The sequence below is a fragment of the Schistocerca nitens genome, chromosome 1, assembly GCF_023898315.1.
Source record: "Schistocerca nitens isolate TAMUIC-IGC-003100 chromosome 1, iqSchNite1.1, whole genome shotgun sequence".
Classification (NCBI taxonomy): domain Eukaryota; kingdom Metazoa; phylum Arthropoda; class Insecta; order Orthoptera; family Acrididae; genus Schistocerca; species Schistocerca nitens.
In genome coordinates this window covers 16368351-16394306 of record NC_064614.1, presented here as the reverse complement: position 1 = coordinate 16394306, position 25956 = coordinate 16368351, and the positions used below count along the sequence as shown (strand labels likewise).

The 25956-nt window shown below is 48.7% G+C and overlaps 1 protein-coding gene across 1 annotated transcript in view; it reads right to left on the bottom strand.

Moving 5' to 3' along the window:
* Nucleotides 1-25956, bottom strand: part of LOC126240604 (paired box protein Pax-5) — a 790874-nt gene that overhangs the window by 609595 nt on the left and 155323 nt on the right. The window contains 1 exon segment of the mRNA XM_049947937.1: nucleotides 1553-1783. Within this exon segment, the coding sequence (XP_049803894.1) occupies nucleotides 1553-1783 (231 nt within the window).

Sequence of the window (25956 nt, the reverse complement as noted above, 5' to 3'; positions counted from 1 at the left end):
AAGGAAGCAAGTGCTTTGAACAGGAGAACTGGTTTACCCGACGTCGTTTCTGCTCAGTTTAAAAATCGGGTTAACCCAAGAAGACAAACAAAGAAAAGATTGCTTGAGGATGAAGGGGAGTATGGGTATGGTTTGCACTAGTTCACACAGATAAGGTAAGGCCTGATAAAAACAGAGTCAAATTTTTGATTCAGGTTTCCCGCAAATAACATTTTGGAATCTTTATGTACCGTTTCCTCACAAACAACTGACGTTAGAGTACTTAAATTGGCATGCAATTAGTCAATACTATAATCAAACATTATGTGGAAGGAATTTTCATTTAATACAGTGTTAAGCCATTTACGTCAGAAAAAAGATCTAAAGTTTCATGCATTTTTTCACAGATACTTGGAGAGCTTTTGAAGCCCAGCAAAAGAATACATCAAAATTCTGTTCCACAGATATTTGTAATAACTGTATATCAAAATTTGTACAAAAAGGCGTTAATTTCCTTCTGATAGACTTTTTTTTAAAAAAGGAATATTTGTGCTCGCCTTTTTGAAAAAAATTCAGTTGTTTATAACTAAAACGTTATAATGTGAATAAGCACGAAAACGTAAGTGTGTATGCACGTAATATGTCTTAACAACTATACCAAATTTATTTACATTGTCTTGAAAACATTGGAGTTTATGAGATTTCCTTCAGAGTATTAAAATTTCTCATGCGCCCCCTCCGCCCGCCCCCCACCCTCAGTTAAGTTACTGGTCTCAACTCCAGAATTCAGTATTTCGTAACTATGGAGGCAGCTTAGGGTACACAGAAAAAACCCCAAAAAAAGTCAGGCCAGGGCACGGGACGTCGCATCGAGCAAACGCACAGCTGTGGAATGACTGCCGTCACTAAACGACAGCCAAACAAGGTCGAGAGAGCGGAAGTCAAGGGGCATGAAGAGCTAAGCGTAAGAATATTTGAAGCAGCGACGATCATTCCGTAACTGGTTAGGAAGTTTCGAGGCCGTGAAGCAGTTGTTCCTTCGGGGATACTAACTGTAGCGACGTTGGAAGTGAAACTTTCGAGCATCGGCAACGATGAATCCCAATTGGTTACAAATTTATAGTCTTAATACTTCTTAAAGGACACATCTGTGTATTCGAAGACTTGAGCTGACAGTTGTTGGAAGTGTGGAGAGCTCACATCCACAGGGAAGTTTCAGAATCTACGGTATCCAGTTGAAATTAGTCGTCCCTATAATGACACAGATTTTTATATGACATATTTACCTACGTGTATAGGGGCCTGAAGATAGTGCCAATGAGGCACCGAAACTGATAGTCAAATATAATAATTTATATAATTACGGCTGTTGTTATTTTTTTCAAGTCTTTGACCAGCCGCAGTCCCATTCCATTTAGACAAGACGGAACTACAGAAACATCAGTGTGTAGGTGAAGAAGCTGAGTTGGTATAGCTGTCGTTTTATTTCGAAACATCTTCCGCGACCTGAAATACGTACGCTTTTGCCCGCCGCAGAGTGGAGAAAGTGCAGTGAGGCTGTGTGGGTACTCACGTTTCTTCTTGGGCTCGTCGTGCGCCATGGCGTGGTGCATGAGGCCGTGCTGCTGTTGCTGCTGCTGCTGCTGCTGCTGCTGCGGCTGCTGGTGCTGCGCCATGTGCTCGGCCACGTGCGCCATGTGCAGCTGCTGCGGGTGGAGCGCGCCGGCCGACGGCAGCTCCATGCTGAGCATAGCCTCGCCGCGGCCGCGAACCCCGGTCTCCACGCCGCCGCCTCCGGCCGACTCTGCAACACGCGTCACGCGCCACTCAGTACGCGACGAGGGCGAACGCCGGCTGGGCGCCGTGCGTGCACAGTGCGACCTGTCGCCCCCTGTGTCTGCTGGAAGGGGTCTCTGTCCAACCCAAGAGACGTGGTTTGTGGTCGGAATATGCAGTGCTGGAGTCTCTAGGGTACAGACAGGTGTTTTTTAGCATGTGTCGGAAAGGAAGCAACTCTATGTAGAAGAGTGCTGTCAGTGGGAGCAGGAACTGTCTGATCAAGGTAGTTACACTATGCTCCTGAGGTCGATCCGTCGGAAGGATTAGATGTGATTAACAATTTTAGCAGGTTTGCCTGTAGGTGAGAAGGACGCTGCGTCGGTAGACATTAGTCGTGGGTGTCAGAGGCAAGTCGTGGATTTTTTCGGCGGAGGTGCTGTTTCAAACCACACACATCAACAAACGTTTTGCATCACCCGGTTCCCAGAACTCCTGAAGACAGACGTTGACTATGCATATTGTATCTCAGACACAGTCCCTTTGGCTATTCAGAGATGTCACTAAACCCGCCGAAAGATGTAAACAACCATGCATGAGCAGCGCCTATTAGACGCAGCGGGTCCGACAGCCGATGAGTTCCACTCATTCCACCAGGAAGGAGGTACACGGCTCGTGTTGATTGTAATTAACCATGCCTAGACGGTCAATACCGTGGTTCGATCGCGTCCGTATTGTTACTTTGTGCCAGGAAGGGATCTCAACAAGAGAAGTGTCCAGGCGTCTCGGAGTGAACCAAAGCGACGTTCGGACATGGAAGAGATACAGAGAGACTGTCGATGGCATGCCTCGCTCAGGTCGTCCAAGGCCTACTACTGCAGTGGACGACCGCTACCTACGGATTATGGCTCGGAGGAACCTTGACAGCAACGCCACCATATTAAATAATGATTTCGTGCAGCCACAGGACGTCGTGTTACGACTCAAACTGTACGCAGTGGGCTACATGATGCACTACTTCACTCCCGACGTCCAAGGCGAAGTCCATCTTTGCAACGACACCATGCAGCGCTTTACAGATTAGCCCAAGAACATGCCGAATGGACATCTCACGATTGGCATCACGTTCTCTTCACCGATGAGTGTCGCGTATGCCTTCAACCAGACAGTCGCCGGTGACCTGTTTGGAGGCAACCTGGTCGCGCTGAACGCCTTAGAGATACTGTCTAGCGAGTGCAGCAAGGTGGAGGTTCCCTGATGTTTTGTGCTGGCTAATGTGGGGCCGATTTACACCGCTGGTGATCATGGAAGGCGCCGTAACGGCTGTACGATACGTGAATGCCATCCTCCGACCGATAGTCCAACCATATTGGCAGCATATTGGCGGGGCATTCGTCTTGATGGACGATAATTCGCGCCCCCATCGTGCACATCTTGTGAAAGACTTCATTCAGGATAACGGCATCGCTCGACTAGAGTGGCCAGCATGTTCTCCAGACATCGAACTTGCCTGGGGTAGATTGAAATGGGCTGTTTATGGACGACGTGACCCACCAACCACTCTGAGGGATCTACGCCGAATCGCCGTTGAGGAGTGGGACTTGATGAACTTGTGGATAGTATGCCACAATGAATACAGGCATGCATCAATGCAAGAGGACGTGCTACTGGGTATAAGAGGTACCGGTGTGTAGAGCATCTGGACCACCACCTCTGAAGGTCTCGCTGTGTGGTGGTACAACATGCAATGTGTGGTTTTCATGGGCAATGAAAGGCGGAAATGATGTTTATGTTGGTCTCTATTGCAATTTTCTGTACAGGTTCCGGAACTCTCGGAACCGAGGCGATGGAAAACTTTTTTTGATGTGTGTATTTAATATTTCTGAAGTCAATAGTTAGTGGTTCTTCATGATCAGCTAAGCCACTTCTGCAATACGGAAAGTCTACATCTACATCTATACTCTACCAGCTACATTATAGTGTATCGCGGAGAGTACTTTTTGTGCGATTGTGATTCCCTCTCCTTCCTACACTAGTCGCACAGGGTTCGCGATAAGAACGATTGTTAGTAAGCATCTGAGTGAATACGAATATCTATAATTTTGTCTTCGTGATGTTTTCGCGAGGTATTCGGGGGAGGACGCATATGTTCATTGCCAGAGCCGCAAAGGCGAAAGGATTAGGCTACACTGTCCTGCCTCGTCTATTGTCGTATGATGTCCACTATCGATTATCAAAGCAAAGCCTATCACGATCACTAGCAATATACTCTTTGAACTTAATCTAGATATATGACGTATACTCTATTTAAAAAATATGAGACACCTTTAATAAGACCAGCACTACGTTGCTGATTGCTTGCTGATTCCACAGATACCTAAGAATCCTTATGAAATCGTATTATAGAGGTCATGTCCGAAGGAAACCAGTTAAATTCGTCACGCCATACTTTGCTGCCATGCTTTGAGGGTCTGTAACGACTAAAAGTCATAACAGTTTAACAAATTTCGTGAGGGCGTATTCAGGTGACTAATCCCAAGATTGTGTCACTTATCAACGAAATATTGTATGGTGCAATACTGAAATTCATTTAGACGACTGTTTTAAAAAGCAGCGTTCGTTTATGTAATGATAGAGAACGAAAGATCGTATTTTTCACATACGACAGTGAGCGAAACGCATCAGGTGAAATGATATTAACAAAATGTTAATCATACTATGAAATTCATAAATATTACGGACTCGGAAAAAGTAACACAATTTTTGGGATCAGTACAAAATTCGTTCAAGGTGAGGAATTTTAGCATAATTTTACAGTCATTTCTATTTTCGTACAAATTACATTTATATCCACTTGCTAAGATGGCAGAACGAGTTGCGGGAACAATCATTGACTCAAATATTATTGCTACGACGTTGATGTAATTATTACAGCGCACAATGGTCCTCTGTGAGTAGATACACTTCAATTATAACCACACGATATACAGATTTTTAAGAGTTCATTGGAAGCTGATATTTAGATAGGTCATTGTGACCTACAGTAACCATGTTTCTGTGAAAGCCTGCCTAAATTAAACTGGCAACCCTGCAAAAACCTTGGCGATGGCTGTTGTTATTGTGACTGTCTATGTGAACTGCGTTCACATAATCAGTGTAGTTATACGTAAACATGTTTAGACTTATTAGGCTGTACACGGAACGCGCTGTCAATAAAAGAGAAGTCTGGGAAAAAATCTCGGGAATGGACTCCAGCTAGTTTAATTAATTGACAGTTAACTATCGATGAAATGCTAGTGTTCCGAATGATTCGATTTTCACTCTTTCTTGACATACAGTATGTGAAATGATACCAAATCCTGGTAAAATTAAAACGTAAACGTCTGGGTGCCCAAAGAATCCAAATAAATGTTGATATAGAATTGGGTCTCACTCTCCTGCAGGGTTAAAAAATGATATGTTTAGGTTTCAGTCCGTTAATAGTATGGTAATAATACGAATTTCTGGTAAAAGACGAGGGGCATTCAAAAAGTTATTAGTTTTATTTAGGATTCCAATCATTATATTATTGCCCACTATTTGAGCTACAAAACCCTATTTTGCAACATAATGTTGCGGCACGTTGTTGGAGGGGCCCGTATGCCCATGTGGTACTGCTCCACTGGTCGACGTCAGAGCAAACGTGTCGCTGCATCAATAATCTCCCCATCGTCGACGCACTGCTTCCCGCGGAGTGCGTCCGTCACTGGGCCAAACGGATGGAAGGCTGTCAGGTGCGTGAGGAAGAAAAGCGAAGTCCAACGAAGCTCTGTGAGCTCCTCTCGGGTGTGCAGACTCGTGCGACTACTTGCGTTGTCATGGAGAAGTTAGTTCGCATTTTTGTGGCGACGAACGCTCTGAAGTGCGGCACTGCAGGAATCACAGGTGTGTGCGAACACGTTGAGGTCCAGCATCGCAGGACCGACACTCGAGTGAGATCTGGCGGCAGGTTTGCGCGACCTCGTTGCGATGATGACAGATGCATCGGCCAACGACTCAACGTGCTTTTGTTCAGCATCGCAGGAGAGATACTCGAGTGAGATCGGCCGGCAGGTTTGCGCAACCTTGATGCGATGATGACAGATGCCTCACCCAACGACTCAACGTGCTTTTGTTCGCTGAGCGGTCTGCCTACACATTGTACAGACGCCTATGAATCTCTGAGATGCACTGATTTTGCACGAAAAGAAACTCAATGGCAGCTCTCTGCTTGGAACGAAACTCCGCTAAAGACTCCATTTTGAAAGCAACGTACAGCACAGCCGACGAGAATTCTTCCGAGTTGTATGGCCTTGGTCCATGCAACTGTTCTGTCCCTGACGTTTCGTCCAGCGGTACGTTGGACATCTTCGGAGGTGCTCCTGGTTGTGCTGAGTCTTGCCGACTGACGAGTCGGACGTCGAAGAGCTGCCTAAATACCGTGGAAAGTGGGCGTGGTCTGGATTTCACGTGTTAGCATAGATAAACCTTATCAAGGATAAAATATAACTATAGATCATAGTACGTGAAAGATAAAAACTTCTCATCGATTCTGTAGCGCCACTGTCCATATATCGCTGACTTTAATAGCTTCTTCTTTTCTGTTAAAATTGTCCACATGTTTATATATTTCGATGGCTTCTCTATGTAGCCGTGGAAAATAGTTCGTTATAGTACACGCCTCCAAAGATGTCCAACGTAGCTCTGGACGTAACGTCAGGGGTAGAGGAGTTGCATGGACCACGGCCATACAACCCGGAAGAATTCTCGGCAGCTGAAACATCCGGTCGTGAAAGACTTCATTGTATGAACGTAAAGCACAGCCACCTGTCGAAACGTCATGAAACTATAGGAGCTGAAGCGGGACTATTGCACGCTGTCCCACAACAAATTCCGTATATTTTCAGCCCAAATTGGCGGAGAAAAAAAAAGTTGTGTTACATATAGAACGCCTCTCCTAGTGTGGTGACTCAGAATAAATTTGTTTATTGACGTCGAGTTTTGTGAGAACGCCGCAGCTGACATACCCAGCTGGACTCTGCTGCAACGGTGGGTTCTGACCCGCTGGCGCAGTGGCCGGACGGGCAGTGGGGAGCGGCGGCGCCTCCCCCGCATTTCGTAAGGCGGCGACCCGGCGCGCTCGGCCTTACACAGCACGGTGCGGTAAGGTAAGGCACGGCGGCGGTGCCGGCAGAGTGCGGCGCGGCGCGGCGCGGCGCGGAGCGGCCTATCAGGCGCGGGGCATCGCGCGTTGCCCAACGCGCCCATCCCGGTGTCTCGTGTTTCAGCCGGCCGGCGGGCGGCGGGCGGCGGGCGGCGGCCAGCAGCAGCTCGGGCCGACGGCCACCGCCGCCGCCAGCGCCGGCGCCGCGGCCGCTTGGCCAACGCTCTTCACACTTTGTTTACGCGGCACGCGGCGCTGCTTTACGGCCGCGGCTGCACCAGTTGCTCCACTCCGCAGTCTCGCCCTCGCTGCGCAACGCCTCCTCCCCCGGCACGATCCATATTCTAATTTCCCGGCCTCCGAATCACGACTGCCCTGCAACCTGCTGCGCCGGGCCGCCGGCTCTGTAGCTGCAGTTCACCTGTTCCGTGTACACAGCCGGGGAGGCCGGCGATGCGCAGAGCCCCTGAGGTAGAGGCGTCACCGCGCTGGTTCACTGCACGCGGTCCTCTGGCAGGTGGTAAGCGTCCGCCTTACTCCGACCTTTGAACTCATTTACTCAGCCAACTACAGAAGCACCTGCAGCTAATTGTCGATTCCGAATTACGACGCAAATCGGTATTTTAAACGTTACCGATAATATTACTAGGCCTTCAAAGGACTGACAACGCCCTTGCCGCAGTGGATATACCGGCTCCTTGAGATCACTGAAATTAAGCGCTGACGAGTGGCGGTGGCCGAGCTCTCGGGTAGAGCAGGGCCCGGTACAGACCCCTGAGGAGCGCCCGGACGGAAGAGTTCCGCCCCTGTCGGCGGCGCGGCGCCGCGTTTGGAGGTGTGGCAGCACGTGCTGTTCCCAGAAGCACGCCGAGTCGCGTGTCGCACCCGTGCGTAGACTGCGCGCGGCGCGCCGCGTGTGCGTCCCGTTACCTCATCGGGATTCCGCCGGCGGCCATCTCGCGGGACGCGGCGCCCACCCTAAGCGCCACCCCCCCCCCTCCCCCTTTCCCTCAATTTCATATCTCCCTGGGGCACGTCCCACAGGACTCCGGCACTGCCGCAGGTCCTCTGACGGCCGCGAGCTCCGCCTTCCAGCAGCCCAGGATGGGATGTCGACCACCGTGTGTCACGTCTTCGTGTCCTGGGTAAGACGGCCATCATCGCAACAACACTTTGCAGCAGACGCATGTCTCCACTCTCGTCCATTAATGTGCAGGCACGTACGAATTCTCCGACATACCTGTTTTACGACTCTCAACGAGTAGATGTGTTCTCGTCCATTGAAGTGCAGGCATATACGACACAGCTGTTTTATGACTGGTATCGACCGCAGCTCTCCAGAACGTGTAGTTTCATTAGTGTAGCGAAGCATACCACGATAGCCTTGAACATTAGGGCTTCCCATAGGCTGTCATACGCTGTGCCGTACATTTAGAAGCTTCACTCACTTTATGGAACATTGTCAGGCGGTCTCTTACTTAACAGGCCCCGTATGGTCCCTAACGTGAGCTCCAACCTCGAAAAATAACAATATTAAGACATTTCCCAAGTGCGCGAAAGTAAATGCACATTTGAACACTTCTGAACTTTCCATGTCTAGAAAATAACCTTACTGGACCCTGACTACTAAACTTCCAAGGAGGACGAGGACGAGGTTACTGTTTAACGTCCCGTCGACAACGAGGTCATTAGAGATGGAGCACAGGCTCGGATAACGGAAGGATTCGGAAGGAAATCGGTTGTGCCCTTTCACAGCAACCATCCCGCCATTTGCCAGAAGCGATTTAGGGTAATCACGGGAAATCTAGACCAGGACTGCCGGACGTGGGTTTGAACCATCGTCCTCCCGAATGCGAATCCGGTGTGTTGATGACTGCACAACCTCGCTCGGTGTAAACTTCCGAAACACGCCTCCGCACCACCTCCATCGCAGGTGGCTTCACCCTCCTCTTGCACCCTATCACTGCCACCGACCGACTCCACCATTTGGTGAGATGCCACCAGCTCCACTAAACGTCTTTCACATTCTGACATTACGGCCAGCCAGCTTCCAGAGCGGTAAACGTACACTGTTATAGGCCATTGCCTGCTAACACTCATAGATCTATTGTAAGGTGCTGCTGCGTGCTGTCCCGGTCGGACGTTTGTTTCTCAACGGCACTAGCAAATGCGAGGCATTTTGTGAGAGAAACACTCGCCTTTGAACACCACCCAGTCGATACAGGCCACCGTCCTTCAGCCGGGTTACTGGAACCCACCCCTTTGCCTTCAGGCTACAGAATAGCCGCAGTCCACGGACACTGCCAAACCCGCGCTGTCACTCACAATAGGAATTAGCACTCGATGGCGGTCGAGGGGTGTGAAGCTGCTCCAGTTTTCCTCCCTTTTGTCAACCTTCCACAGTGGGTGTTGACAGTTGCACAGGAGAACTCGGTTCCCGAGTAACCGTCCGTCTCCATATATGAACAAAAATCCGCCCCCCCCCCCATCTCCCACGGGGAGGATTTTGCCTTCCTGCAGCCAAGGACGATATTGGCACCTTCTAGAATCTCGATTCCTCCTAGAGAGATACGCCTAGCTCTAGATAATGGCTGCAGCAACTTGCTGCGCGCTGCCCACAAGCCGCTGCCCTGCAGTGTCACCGTGGAAGCCAAGCCGAGCACATTTCCCTCTCGTCCGCAGTACAGATGAGCTGCTGTCTTCCTACACAGAGTGAGCGTTCTCTCACGGTGTTGCGTTCACCCAAGTAATCACTCCATCTACCTCCCCCTCCCCCAAAATTCGGGCGGTGTGGCAGCTCGGTTCTAGCCGCTTCAGTCTGGAACCGCGCGACCGATACGGTCGCAAGTTCGAATCCTGCCTCGGCCATGGGTGTGTGTGATGTCCTTAGGTTAGTTAGGTTTAAGTAGTTCTAAGTTCTAGGGGACTGATGACCTCCGAAGGTAAGTCCCATAGTGCTCAGAGCCATTTGAACCATTTGAACCTCCCCCAACACTCTCCCATTCCGCACCCTCGGAACTATGAGGATCGCTAGTTACCGAACCCAGACATGTACATCTGCATGAAAATGTACAGGTTCAACCAAAACTCCACCGACGGTCTTCCAACGATTGTATCTTCTGAGTATTTTGGTATAAGTGAACCACGGTCTCCGGCGGATCGTTGCAGAATAATTGTATTTCGAGTGGTTTTATGCCCCAGTAACTTTGTATTGGTATTGCACTTACTGTGCACAGCAGTGCCAATGTTGATGGTATTCACTGCTGTAAAGAAAAGTAATGCCCTACATACATTGTTGCCCTCAAGTTTATTGCCATTACTATTCGGTTCTCTCTAGGGTTCTCTTTTCCGGCAGCATTAATTGTGCGTTAAGACTTACTATCTTGAATAAAATAATTTTGGACATTGGACCGTGTTATTTCAAATCACTAAAGCAACTAATTGCGGACGTTCACCGCCCTGAAGAGGGCCACAGCAAGTCAATGGAAACGTCGGTAATTACTTGCTTTAGTTCAAATGGCTCAAATGGCTCAGAGCAGTATGGGACTTTACTTCTGTCGTCATCAGTCCAATAGAACTTAGAACTACTTAAACCTACCTAACGGAAGGACATCACACACATCCATGCCAGAGGCAGGATTCGAATCTGCGACCGTAGCGGTCGTGCGGTTCCAGACTGTAGCGCCTAGAACCGCTCGGCCACACCAGCCGGCAGTTGCTTTAGTAGTTTTTTTATGGGACCAAACTGCTCAGGTCATCGGTCCCTAGACTTACACACTACTTAAACTAACTTTATCTAACTTATGCTAAGAACAATAGACACACCCGTGCCCGAGGGAGGACTCAAACCTCCGGCGCGAGGGGCCGCGCAGTCCGTGACATGGCGCCTCAAACCGCGCGGCCACTCCGCGCGGCGCTTTAGTAGCCTGCAATGGCGATGCCCATTACCCAAAATTATTTTATTCAGAAAGACACAGACCGTGGAAGCCTATGTACGTACATAAGAGTTACTACGTTTACATGCGCCTCCCAGTTCCGTTAACCAATTTCCCAATACCGATTCTGGTTGGCCACGTAAGCGCTTCAAACTCGATTCTGTAAATTCGATTCCAGCTGCTGGTTTTCCACTTCCACTATTCATTTGCGCTACCATGTAAACGCGCAACCGTTTCTGAAACGTGCTTGTGCTATCAGGTTAAGTATTGGTTTTAAAAATTTTCGACTAATATGGACAGAGTGGCTTTTTGCACGGTGAAAGAGAAGTGGAAACATTAGACTGAGCATGAAGATGTCTACTTCTAATATTTAAGAGAAATAGCTATCGTGCTGATTAAATCAGAAAGAGGATCAGCTGTTTTCCACAAGCCATATTTGAATAGGCTAGGGAATCCGCTTCAGGCTTTTAAACACGACAGTGAAAAACTGTTTTCGTAATTCAGATTTTGTCTTCCGCAAGATCTCTCACACATAACCATGGGGCCAAGGGAATCTGGCATGTGGGACGACGGTTAGCTCTGATAACTTGCCGACGTGGCTCCCGTTTTGTTATCGCTATAAGGTAGCATTTTAACTACAATTTCACCGCCCGATATTGTGAAGAAAGAAGAGGAATTAGGAGCCGTCGCGTGTGCAGTATTTATTTTACTGGAAGATGCTGATCTTCAGACATAAAGGAAGAAGAAGAAGCGACGCTGATGGACGAAAAATATGGTTCATGGCTCTGAGCACAATGGGACTTAACTTCTGAGGTCATCACTCGCCTAGAACTTAGAACTACTTAAACCTAACTAATCTAAGGACATCACACACATCCGTGCCCGAGGCAGGATTCGAACCTGCGACCGTAGCGGTCACGCGGTTCCAGACTGAAGCGCCTAGAACCGCTAGGCCACTACAGCCGGCCTGATGGACGGCCATAAATAATAGGTATCAGTGTGGCAGGACAAAACTAATGTCTACGTTAAATGTGAATTAAACTATGGGTTATTTCATAATTTTTTTCCAAGTGAAAGCTACAGATTTCGAATTTTTATTGAACTGTGTGGTCCTAAAATTATCAAGGAGAGTACCTCTTTTAGGATGGTTGTACTGGAGTAGAAAGTTAATAGTCACTCCCAGTTTTGTTTGTTTCTCTTTCTCGTTCACAGTGAAAATATGTCAGTAAAGAAAACACTTTCTTTTTCATATTGTGCATATCATCTTCTAATAGCTCAGTTATTCCTCTCCAAGCGTCCAGGCTTTTCAATTTCTTTTTATAATTGCAGCGCCGGCCAAGGTGGCCGAGCGGTTCTAAGCGCTTCAGTCTGGAACCGCGCGAACGCTACGGTCGCATGTTCGAATACTGCCTCGGGCATGGATCTGTGTGATGTCCTTAGGTTAGTTAGGTTTAAGTAGTTCTATATTCTAGGTGACTGATGACTTCAGCAGTTAAGTCCCACAGTGGTCAGAGCCATTTGAACCATTTTTTTTTTTTATAATCGCAGCTTGTAGGTGCCCATAAACATTCCCATTCGCGATATAATTTTATCAGCTTTAACGCTCTCTCTCCAATTCTTCTCGATACTCCAGTGTTTCTAAACACGATAAATACACGCGCTAGGCGAGACCAGGTATTGTCTGTAGGGGGAAATAGCATCTGTTGAAATTTTTTCATGTTTGCCACAAGTCGCAGTATGTTTTATTGACTGGTTACGCTCTTTATCAGCCAACTAGTGCCCATTAAACTCTAAATTAGACAGCCTCTGATGATGCTCTCATTAAATTAAAGGAGGAAAGCAGCCAATAAAACGTAATCAGAGCGACTTGTGGCCGTCTTGAAAAAACTTAAATACACACCCGCTCTAGAGAAACAGCAAATGGCTGGTGAACCAGCAAACATCCCACCCGGCGTCCACACTAGGAGAGGGGTCCCAACCAACACCGACTCAAAGGAAGGCGTCGGCGCTTGTTGGTGACGTCACGTCAGCTAGGCACGGCGAACGCCAGGTCTGCTGCAGGCAGAAACGCCTCGGCGTGCTTATCACTATAAATCTCTTATTTTGGGCAAAATGTTTGGTAATGTTTTGGAATCTGCAGTTTTATTTAGATGAAAGATTTTCTTACTATCGTAAAGCTACAAATGAAGATCATAGTTCTGTATTACTGAATCCTGTCGAAACAAACGTAGATCAATACGAGAAGATGCTTTGCCCCATTTCAAGCTTCGGAAATTTTACATTCCAGCAACTATATTTACTTGATCCATTTTGTTATCGAAACTTACCCCAACCTCCTTACAATGAACTCGTTTCTTTTATTTATTTATTTATTTACGTTTGACATCGTCACTGGAAATGTGAACTAATTTACATGTGTAAATGTCCAACTGTTGCCAGTCATTAGATTACAGTCGTTTTCAACGAAAGGAATTCTAAACAGGAAACAAAATAGCTTCATACGTCGAAAATACTGCTGAGCTTAAACTTTTTTAAACATGCACATTAGAAAAGATAAATATTCCTCTCTTGCAACTGAAAGGAGGAACTTTATAAGATAAAAAAAATTTATTTGATAAAACAAGTATCTCTGTTTTGCCTCTTCTTCTGTCCCCCACCCCCTCCCCCAACGTGTACAATCGCAAGATATTTCATTAACATTCAGTGCTCCTCACCCCATAGTCAATCAAGATACCCAAAGAAGAGCACCAGTATGTTCACAGTTTCCTGTAAAAGCAACCCAGTACAAACGTAACTTCCTCAGATTTCCAAATAAGGTAAAGAAGCACGAATTCTGTTGCTGCTGGACCATGAAGTTGTTTTTGTATGTCAGTCCTTAAAACAGGTGGAAATTTAAGGTCATGAGTACACTATCTGTTAAGAACTGTATAGAGTATGCCTGCAACAGACCTGGCGTTCGCCGTGCCTAGCTGACGTGACGTCACGAACGAGCGCCGAGGCCTTCCTTTGAGTCGGTGTTGTCCCAACGCCAACCAACCGCCAAATCTTCGTTGGCTCAGTACACAGTAAGCAAACCTCGGCCAACGAAGCGGTTGGCTGTCGTTCGTTGGCCTAGTACGTACGCGCCTAAAGACAGTCTGGAGACGGAGATGTGCAGTTGCCCACGTGTTAGGTCTGACTCGGCAAGGAGGTACCAGAACAATTAGAGGAAGCGTAGCCGCGGCAGCTGCCGGCCAGACTTGCCCGCACACATATGTCAGGCGCACCCTTTGCTCCTCACTAGGGACAACGAGGCCTGGAAGACGAGCTGGGCAAATCCCTCTCACGTCTCCGCAGCCCGCCCGTAACGAGCGCCATGTGCGCCGCCGGGCTAATGAGCCCCAGTGCCCGAGCAGGCGCCGCAACCGCAGCCTTAGCCAGCCGCGATGACGTCACAGCGCGCGCATGCGCCGAGCCGCGTGCCACCTGTTGCGACCCCCCACACCGTGCAAGTACCTGCCTGAGGGGCGTATCGCACCGGGTCGGTTCCGGATCCTGTCCGCAGGCTTCCGTCGCAACGTTTCCTGCGGGCGCTTGCAAACAGCTCGGGAACGCAGCTGCGGTCGGCGCGCTGCACCCACACCGACTCAAAGGAAGGCCTCGGCGCTCGTTCGTGACGTCACGTCAGCTAGGCACGGCGAACGCCAGGTCTGTTGCAGGGGCATACTCGTAATGGTGGTGTCTCCCTCCCTGACACAGGAAAATGTGAAACTATTGGCGGTAGTTGACCAATTAATTGTGCAATTGATTACACTTCCTAACAAATAGTGTACTCCTGAACTTAAATTTCCACCTGTTTTAAGGACTGACATACAAAAACAACTTTCTGGTCCAGCAGCAACAGAATTCGTGCTTCTTTACCTTATTTGGAAATCTGAGGAAGTTACGTTTGTTCTGGGTTGCTTTTACAAGAAACTGTGAACATATTGGTGCTCTTCTTTAGGTATCTTGGTTGACTATGGGGTGAGGAGCACTGAATGTTAATGAAATATCTTGCGATTGTACACGTTGGGGGAGGGGGTGGGGGACAGAAGAAGAGGCAAAACAGAGATACTTGTTTTATCAAAAAAAATTTTTATCTTATAAAGTTCCTCCTCTCAGTTGCAAGAGGGGAATATTTATCTTTTCTAATGTGCATGTTTAAAAAAGTTTAAGCTCAGCAGTATTTTCGATGTATGAAGCTATTTTGTTTCCTGTTTAGAATTCCTTTCGTTGAAAACGACAGTAATCTAATGACTGGCAACAGTTGGACATTTACACATGTAAATTAGTTCACATTTCCAGTGACGATGTCAAACGAAAATAAATAAATAAATAAAAGAAACGAGTTCATTGTAATGGGGTTGGGGTAAGTTTCGATAGCAAAATGGATCAAGTAAATACAGTTACTTGAATGTAAAATTTCCGAAGCTTGCAATGGGGCAAAACGTCTTCTCATATTGATCTACGTTTGTTTCGACAGGATTCAGTAATACAGAACTATGATCTTCATTTGTAGCTTTACGATAGTTAGAAAATCTTTCATCTAAATAAAACTGCAGATTCCAAAACAATACCAAACATTTTGTCCAAAAATAAGAGATTTATAGTGATAAGCACGCCGAAGCGTTTCTGCCTGCAACAGACCTGGCGTTCGCCGTGCCTAGCTGACGTGACGTCACCAACAAGCGCCGAGGCCTTCCTTTCAGTCGGTGTTGGCTGCACTCAGCGTGTTCTGCTGGCGGTGCATTGCTGAACGCACGTACTTCTTTGGTGTTGCCGTCCAAGTGCAATTCCTCTTATCCCTGCCCATCTGTGCAGCTGGCAAAAGCAAGCAGAGTCCACAATGAGATTTTCACTCTGCAGTGGAGTGTTCGCTGATATGAAACTTACGGGCAGATTAAAACTGCGTGCCGGACCGAGACTCGAACTCGGGACCTTTGCCTTTTGTGGGCAATTGCTCTACCGACTGAGCTGCCCAAGCATGACTCACGCCCCATCCTCACAGCTTCAATTCTGCCATTACGTCGTCTCCTACCTTCCAAACTTCACAGAAGCTCTTTTGCGAACCTTGCAGAACTAGCACTCCTGGAAGAAAGGAGCTTCTGTGAAGCCCACGAAAGGCAACGGCCTCGAGTTCGAGTCTCGGTCCGGCACACAGTTTTAATCTGCCAGGAAGTTTCGAGCAAGCAGAGTGAGTGTCCGTACTGGGCTGATCAATTCTACAGAATGATAAAGAGACTCTGGTAGCTGCACCGAGGGAGGGAAACTGGCGGTGGAGTGTGGACGGATTGCCAGTTCTAGCTGCCAAGGACGGTAGTTTTTTGCCCTGTGGCGTATGTTCGCGGCATGAGGGTGTGAGCTTAGTTTTCATGCCCAAGCAACTGCCAAAAATAAACACATTATAGAGAGAAATGGTAGGCGCTGCTTGGGTAAAAAAATACGGATGAGGGGGTGAACCGACCGCCGTACAGTGCTTCGAGTACTTTCAGCGACTAGCTATGAAGAGATATTGCTCGACCGTGACAATGAAGGTTGCGGATTGGGCTGCCCGTTGGAGGGGACATCACTGGCTACGAAGCAGTCGCTCTGTTCATGAAGGACGGCGGATGAAATAGGCCGCAGCGCTAGGAAGACAAAGGAAGCATTGTGCGTCTAAATGATGGTATGGTGCATGTTGGCGGGCGTCTCGTAAGACTACTAGTCATGGTCTCTCATGTTCATGTCTCAAACAGACCGAGGGTAAAAGGACTTCCTAAAACAACTGGTCCTAATTTCTCGTGTCTTTTCTTCATGGCCCTTTCGCGAAAGGTACATTGGCGGCAGTAGAGTCTTTCTGCAGCCGGTCTCAAAAGCCGGTTCTCTAAATTTGCCCAGTAATGACCTCGCTGAAAGAGCATCGTCTTTCGTCCAGGGATTTCCATTTTAGTTCACGAAGGACCTCCGTATTACTTTCGTGCTGATCGAGGCTACCGCTAATAAATCTAGCAGCCCGCCTGTGAATTGTATCGATGTCTCCCTTTAATCCGACCTGGTGGGGATCCCAAGCACTCTAACAGTACTTAAGAATGGGTCGTACTAACCTTATGTACGCAATGTCCTTTACAGATAACAAAGTGTGCCAATAAAATAAAATCGAGGACTCTCCAACCTACTAGCAATCTGATCTGCTCATTCTATTCAGTATCGCCTTGCGACGTTAGGCATAGATGTTAAATCGAAGTGAATGTCTCAAGCTGCAGCCTATTAATTCTGTATCTGAATGTTTTCCCTACGCATCTGCATTAACTTACATTTCCTACATTTAGAGTAAGCTGCCGCTCATCATACCAACTACAAGTTTTGTCTGTGTCGTCTCGTGTATTCCTACAGTCGCATACAACACAGTCTCATCAGTACAGAGCTGTAAATTGCTGCTCGCACACTTCCCCGGGGCACTCGTGACGCCGGCCGCTGTGGCAGGGCGGTTCTAGGAGCTTTAGTCCGGAACCGCGCTGCTGCTACGGTAGCAGGTTCGAATCCTGCCTCGGGCATGGAAGTGTGTGATGTCCTTAGGTTAGTTAGGTTTAAGTAGTTCTAAGTTCTACGGGACTGATGACCTCAGATGTTTAGTCCCATAGTGCTTACACCAATTTGGACCATTTGGCACTCGTGACGATACTATTGTCTCTGATGGATTCTCGCCGTTGAGGACCACTTACTGGTCTCTATTGTGTAAAACGTTTTGAAACATCTCACGTACCTAGGAGGCAGAACCGAATGCTCGGACGTTCGTCAACAATACGCAGTGGGGCACTGTGTCAAAAGCTTCCTGGAAAGCTAGGAATATGGAATCTTACTGTTGCGCTCCATCGATTGTCTGTAGAATATCCTGTGAGAAACGGGCAAGGTGAGTTTCGCACGAGCAATCCGTGCTGATTTGTGAACAGAAGCTTTTATATCTCAAGCGAGTTTGTTATGTTCGAACTCAGAATATGTGGCCTGACGTGATCTGGGGAAGCCACGGAATGGCCGGCCCAGCCCAGTGCAGTGCAGTGCAGTGCAGAGGTAGGCGGGCGCCAAGAGGTCTCCCTCGTCCGGCTCGCTGATTTACGGAGATGCTGCCGGCACCTGCGTCTCGCCACTGGCTGATTCACGACGCGGCCGCAGCGGCGGTTAAGCCGGCAGCGCTGTTTAAATATTTACCCGACAATCGGCCGCCTGGCGGGACTTTTGCAGCCGGCTCGGCTCGCCCGCGGCCAGAAGAAGTCCGTAAATCGGCGCTGCTGGCGTAATTACGATTTACTGTCGGGCCGGCCGTCGGCCGTCGGCAGGTGGCGGGACACGTGGGAACCGCCCGCGCCCGCGCCGGCGCACCTGTGGCCGCCGTAAAAGCGCGGAAAAAGCTGGAGAGCTGGAGAGCTGGAGAGCTGGGTGCTGCGCAGCGCCAGATGGCGGGGCGGTCGCGCCGCAGTTGCAGAGTGTGCTGCGCACTGCTAGCCACCGTCCTGAGCTCAGGTGGCACAGGCTGTGCGAAGGACAGCTGGCAGCCAGAGACGTGACGCAGGTCACGGGGTAGGAGCCCGGGGCATTTGATTCCACTGAAGAGTTCCGAGCAAAGAGAACAGGTCTTTCTTAAGGGAGAGGAATCTCCAGACGCAAAACTAACGTCGAGAGTACTTAGACGCCGTGCTATAGGATTATTACTGGTCACAATATGCCTGAATAACCTAACAGACAAAATCCCGTATGCCATGACGCTGTCCCTAGACGATGCTGTTATTGACGACGCTAGACAGTTGCAGTGAAATACTGGAAGACCAGCAGAAATTCGAAGCTTTAAACAGCGATTCGAAGTTGACCCTCGATATAAACAAATACGACATTTGCTCGTAAATACGGAGAAACAATCGTCAGTGTACGATTACAAGATCGCAGCACAATCAGCGGAAATTCTTTACCTGGGAGTAGGTCTACGCAGTGCTTGAAAGTGGAACGACCGCAGGAAACTAATTTCAGGAAAGACTGATTTCCCGAGCGGTCTAAGGCGCTGCAGTCATGGTCTGTGCGGCTGGTTCCGGCGGAGGTTCGAGTCCTCTCTCGGGCGCCCGCATCTCGTGGTCGTGCGGTAGCGTTCTCGCTTCCCACGCCCGGGTTCCCGGGTTCGATTCCCGGCGGGGTCAGGGATTTTCTCTGCCTCGTGATGACTGGGTGTTGTGTGCTGTCCTTAGGTTAGTTAGGTTTAAGTAGTTCTAAGTTCTAGGGGACTGATGACCATAGTGCTCAGAGCCATTTGAGCCTCCTTCGGGCGTGGGTGTGTGAGTTTGTCCTCAGGATAATTTAGGCTAAGTAGTGTGTAAGTTTAGGCAATGATAACTTTAGCAGTTAAGTCCCATAGGATTTCACACACATTTGAACACACACTGATTTCATATTCATTCACTGAAAGTGCACTCGCAGATCAGGTTCTCCCTGATTTTCCTAAATCGTTCCAGCAAATGCCTGGACGGTTCCTTTGAAAGGGCACTGCCGATTACCCTCCCCAACCCTGGAACATTCCGAACACCGTCTCTTATGAGCTCGACGCGAAGTTACACCCTAATGTTCCTTCCTCCTGAAAGTACATTCTAAGAGAAACAAAAGAAACAACGCACCACGAAGAAATTATTCTATTTGCGCGGAAACGGGTATATGTGACTTACACGTACAGACAAAGAAATGATAACAGTTTCAGGAAAATTGGATGATTTATTCAAGAGAAAAAGCGTCACAAACTGAGCAATGTAGTAAAGTTTTGGTCCACCTCTGACTCTCATGAAAGCAATTTTTTGGCCTGGCATTGATCGATAGAGTTATTGGATGTCTTCTTGGGCGATTCGTGCTAAGTTCTGTCCAGTCCCGAGTTGGTTAAATAGCACTTCCGATAATGCTCCAAATGTTCTCAATTGAGGACGGATCCAGCCGCGTTGCAGGCCAAGGTAGGATTTTACATGCACTAGGACAAGCAGCAGAAACTCCCGCCGTGTGTGGGTCGACATTATCTTGCTTAAATGTAAGCCTAGGATGAGTTGCCATGAAGGGCAACAAAACAGAACGTAGAATATCGTCGACGTACAGCTGTGCTGTAAGGGTGTCGTGTGTGACAACCAAAGGTGTCCTGCTATGAAAAGAAATGGCACCCCACACCTTCACTCTGGGCTGTCCGGCCTAAAGGCAGACTAGCACTGGCAAAAAGGGCATTTCTGGCCAAGAGAAGACTACTAGTATCAAACATAGGTGTTAATTTGAGCAAGAAATTCGTGAGAATCTAAGTTTGGATCACGCATTGTATGGCTGTGAAACAGAAAACCGGAACAGAAGAGAATCGAAGCATTAGAGATGTAGTGTTAGAGAAGAATGCCGCGCGGGATTAGCCGAGCGGTGTTCGGCGCTGCAGTCATGGACTGTGCGGCTGGTCCCGGCGGAGGTTCGAGTCCTCCCTCGGGCATGGGTGTGTGTGTTTGTCCTTAGGATAATTTAGGCTCAATAGTGTGTAAGGTTAGGGACTGATGACCTTAGCAGCTTAAGTCCCATAAGATTTCACGAACCTTTGAACAGAGAAGAATGTTGAAAATTAGATGGAGTTATAAGACAAGAAATGAGGAGGTTCTCCGCCGAATTGGCGAGGACAAGGAGAAGGGACAGGATGACGTCCGCAGCTCGCGGTCTAGTGGCTAGCGTGGCTGCCTCTGGGTCACGAGGTCCCGGGCTCGATTCCCGGCCGGGTTGGGGATTTTCTCTGCCCGGGGACTGGGTGTTTGTGTTGTCCTCATCATTTCATCATCATCATCATTCGTGACATTGGTTAGACTGGACCGCGCAGATGAGTGCCCCACACACCCAACATCATCATCATCATCATCATCATGGTAAGACACCTGTTAAGACATCAGGGAATAACTCCCAGGCGGCCGGAGTGGCCGAGCGGCTCTAGGCGCTACAAAAAAATGGCTCTGAGCACTATGGGACTCAACTGCTGAGGTCATTAGTCCCCTAGAACTTAGAACTAGTTAAACCTAACTAACCTAAGGACATCACAAACATCCATGCCCGAGGCAGGATTCGAACCTGCGACCGTAGCGGTCTTGCGGTTCCAGACTGCAGCGCCTTTAACCGCACGGCCACTTCGGGCGGCTCTAGGCGCTACAGTCTGGAACCGCGCGACCGCTACGGTCGCAGGTTCGAATCCTGCCTCGGGCACGGATGTGGGTGATGTCCTTTAGGTGAGTTAGGTTTAAGTAGTTCTAAGTTCTAGGGGACTGATGACCTGACATCTTAAGTCCCATAGTGCTCAGAGCCATTTGAGCCAATAACGCCCATGGTACAAGAAGGGGCTGTAGAGAGTAAAGACTGTAAGGGAAGACGGAGATTCGACTACATCCAACACATAATTGAGGACGTAGGTTGCAAGTGCTACTCTGAGATGAAGAGGTTGGCACAGGAGAGGAATTCACAGCGGGCCACATCAAACCAGTCAGAAAGCTGATAACTCAATACATAAATAAATAAATCACATTCTCTGACTGTCAAAGAGATTGTTGGCTTCCAACATAACCTAGTCCAAGGGCTGCACTACTGATAAGTCCGTTACCACAAACCGTATTTCAGATACTGATACAGAAGCATTTTCTAAATATTGACAGTGTGAAGTTACAGTTCATTTTGTGCAGGTATGACGTCACACAGCGCTACATCGTTACGTCGGAGATCAGAGGCGACGTCCGGCCCGCCGCGCCGTGCTGAGCTGAGCTGAGCGCCGCGCGTCTCTTCCGCGGCAGGGCGGGGAGGCGGACACGTGTTTGCGGCGCGGCGCAGGGAAGAACCCCGGCCGAGCGAGAATCGCCAGGCGGGCTAACAAATCTAATTCCCGCTATCACCGGCCGCCATCGCGCAATAATTGAAAAATGAGGGCAGCGCCGGGGGAGGCGGCCGGCCGCTGGTTATTATTACGTGGCGGTCCGAGCAGCCTCCAGCGCCGCTCTCCAGGCACACCTGCGGCACATTCTGCCCGCCCCCTCCAGCCGGCACGTTTCACGGCCGTTCCAGAAATGCGCAGCATCAAGTCTTGAGGGTTAGACCCGCCGGGAGAGGCGCCTGCCGTTTACACCCACCGTAGCTTTTGACTCTTTGAAGATACTTGCAAGGTGTTTTGAGACAGGAAAGTAGGAACCTAGGGGTTGACGAAACAAATACCGAAGCGTTTTGGCAACATTCGTAACTACCGAGCAACAGGCACGAACCTTGTTTTGCTAGATGAAACTACGGTATTTTCTCGCCGGAAAATCTTTAAGAGAGAGTTCGGATTGAGGGAGGACATAGAAGGAATTCCGAGGCGGGCTGTTAGATTTGTTACTGGTAGGTTTGATCATCACGCGAGTGTTATGGAAATGATTCAGGAACTAGGGTGGGAGTCTCTGGAGGAAAGGAGGCGTTCTTTTCGTGAATCGCTACTGAGGAAATTTAGAGAACCAGCATTTGAGGCTGACTGCAGTACAATTTTACTGCCGCCAACTTACATATCGCGGAAAGACCACAGAGATAAGATGAGAGAGATTAGGGCTTGTAAAGAGGCATATAGGCAGTCATTTTTCCCTCCTTCTGTTTGGGAGTGGAACAGGGAGAGAAGATGCTAGTTGTGGTACGAGGTACCCTCCGCCACGCACCGTATGGTGGATTGCGGAGTATGTATGTAGATGTAGATGTAGAAGAGATAAATTCACTGAAAAATCTTATACTCGCCTGCGTAGTGACGTCAGTAGCTGACACTTTATCGACGGCTTTCGGATATTAGGTTGCTGGTTCGACTCCTCAGTGTGGCCAAAATTTTCTGCGTTAGCATTTGAACGGCAAGAGGAGAAGTGGCGATGGCGTTCAGCTCCTGATTGAGACTCTTGGCTCGGGTGTCCTCGGTTCGATCCCAAACCACGCCGCCGTGTCTCACAGAGTGAGGGCATGTGGCGCTGTCGGTGACGATGCGTGCGTTGGACGGAAGACTGCACAGAATACACAACTGGTGTTGCTGCGGCCGTCTGAATGGCACGCCGCCTGGAAATGTTCTCCGCGCTCTACGCAGACTGGCGACGTCGAGACAAGCAATAACTGATGTTAATGCGTCTCGACGGAAAGCTGCGTGCTCCAATGAAGAGGTCTGTCATCATGCTGAAGACTTCAGCACTTTTTTCCTGCATCAAATGCTTTGACCTTGGTAAAGTCTAATGCTCAAGCCTGGCTTTGCTTCTCCCCTGCGCGGAGCAAATCCTCGTTTGAGTTTCACATCTCGGAATCTCTACACATTCGTTGTGTGACTGATTAATGCATTAATTATCTTGTTCGCAAACTGGAGAAAAACGTGTTATGATTTTACTAATGTACCGAATTACCTGTTGGTTCTCAAGTCTCGTCATCTAGGATCGTGCGTTACCATCATTTTCTTTTCAGTTTCAAAGTAATGAACTTACATTTAGCCTACATATTATTTAGCCTACGTAGAAAAAGCTTTTGGAAATGTTGACTGGAATATCGTCTTTGCAATTCTGATGATTTCACTGGTAAATAAAAAGAGTGGAAGCGTATCTACGTCTTATACACTCTAAGGGTGTGAAAGGGAGTCAGTAGCTGAGAATGAAGTACAATAGGGTTGTAGCCAATCCCAGTATTCATCACACTGAACAACATGTAGAGGAAGTCAAGGAGAAATTTGGGAAAGGAATCATTGTCATGCAGAGCAAATACAAAATTTGAGATTTGCCGATGACACTGTAATTCTGTCAGAGCCGACAAAGGACTTGGAAGATGAGGTGAACGAAATAGATAATATCTTTAAGAGAGATTATAAAATAAACATTAATAAACGTATAACCAAGAGAATGTAATATATTCGAATTGAGCCGTGTGATGTTGAAGAACTTAGATCAGAAAATGAGACACTGGCTGTAGTACATGAGTTTTGCTATTTGCGCCGCAAAGTAACTCACGATAACTGAATGAAAAAGGGTCTAAAAATGGTTCACATGGCTCTGAGCACCATGCGACTTAACTTCTGAGGTCATCAGTCCCATAGAACTTAAACCAAACTAACCTAAGGACATCACACACATCCATGCGCGAGGCAGGATTCGAACCTGCGACCGTAGCGGTAGCTCGGCTCCAGACTGTAGCGCCTAGAACTGCACGGCCACTCCGGCCGGCAAAGGGTCTAAAACGTAGACTGGAAATACCAAGAAGAAGCTTCCGGAAAGAGAAAAATATGTTAGGATATAGTATAAATCAAGATGTTAATAAGTATTTTCTGAAAGCAATTGTCTAGAGTGGTAGTGAGGCGGCATAGACGACGAAACGAGGTTTTCAGTAACTGATGATATAAGAAATGATGAAGTTAGGTGGGCACACCGAGTAACTAATTACGAGATGCTAAATCGAATTTTGCAGAAAAGAAATTCATTAACATCTCAGTTAAAAGAGAGAGTCAGGTTGTGAGTGGAGACAAGGGAGAGCGGGATATCGGAAGGGGGAGGAGGGATTGCGGAGGCAGTCCAACGCCTGGCTACAGTAGGCATGCTCGAGTGGATGTAGTTATGCAAAGATGAAATGGTTTGCAGAGGAGCTGCACGAAACCAGTCGTCGAAGCGATGTCCCGAGCAACATTATGAAGTGTAACGACTTTTCCGGGCAAGTAGAAGAATGTTCGGAGCAGGAATGTGGAATGCGCTCCGGCACGTTCCCGCCCGTGCGCGTGTGAACTTGTAAGCCTGCCGCGTAGCGTCGGCAGGTCCGCGCCCGCGGCTGCGAGCGCAGGCAGATCCGGAAGCCCTGCCCGGCCGTTCCCACGCCCGGCCAGGCTCGGCCCGCCGGCGTGTCGTGTCGCATCACCATTATTAGTCCAGTCAGCAGCCGGCCAGTGCACGTGTTGTAGACCCGCTGCTGCGCTACCTCAATAGCCACAAACAAGTGCCCGTGTCTGTGTCTGCGGCTGAACACCTGCGTGGCTCCCGTGGCCAGGTCACGGCACAGCCGTCACTCCCCACCTGCTGCGTCCAGTCTGCAGAGACCTTGGCAGATCAGCCCACTTACCAGTCTAGCCTGGCCTGGGTGGCTGCACTGATTCGGCCGGGAAGGCTGTCATAAAACCGTTGTATCCTCCTCTGAGACATGCTCCCACACAGCTGTTCTAACTGTCCTTAACTGACTGCGTACTGACAAAAGGACGGCGCTGACGTCCGAGCTGGTCCCACAAATGTTCCGTCGGCAACAGATCTGGAGCACCTTAACAGCACGCAGATACACTACTGGCCATTAAAGTTGCTACACCACGAAGATGGCGTGCTACAGGCGCGAAATTTAACCGACAGGAAGAAGATGCTGTGATATGCAAATGATTAGCTTTTCAGAGCACCCACACACAAGGTTGACGCCGGTGGCGACACCTACAACCTGCTGACATGAAGAAAGTTTCCAACCGATTTCTCATACACAAACAGCAGTTCACCGGCGTTGCCTGGCGAAACGTTGTGGTGCCTCGTGTAAGGAGGAGAAATGCGCACCATCACGTTTCCGACTTTGATAAAGGTCGGATTGTAGCCTATCGCGATTGCAGTTTATCGTATCGCGACATTGCTGCTCGCGTTGGTCGAGATCCAATGACTGTTAGCAGAATGTGGAATCGGTGGGTTCAGGAGCGTAATACGGAACCCCGTGCTGGACCCCAACGGCCTCGTATCACTATCAGTCGAGATGGTAGGCATCTTATCCGCACGGCTGTAACGGATCGTGCAGCGACGTCTCGATCCGTGAGTCAACAGATGGGGACGTTTGCAAGACAACAACCAACTGCACGAACAGTTCGACGACGTTTGCAGCGGCACGGACTATCAGCTCGGAGACCGTAGCTTCGGTTACCTTTGACGCTGCATCACAGACAGGAGCGCCTGTGATGGTGTACTCAACGACGAACCTGGGTGCACGAGTGGCAGAACGTCATTTATTCGGATGAATCCAGGTTGTGTTTACAGCATCATGATGGCCGCATCCGTGTTTGGCGACATCGCGGTG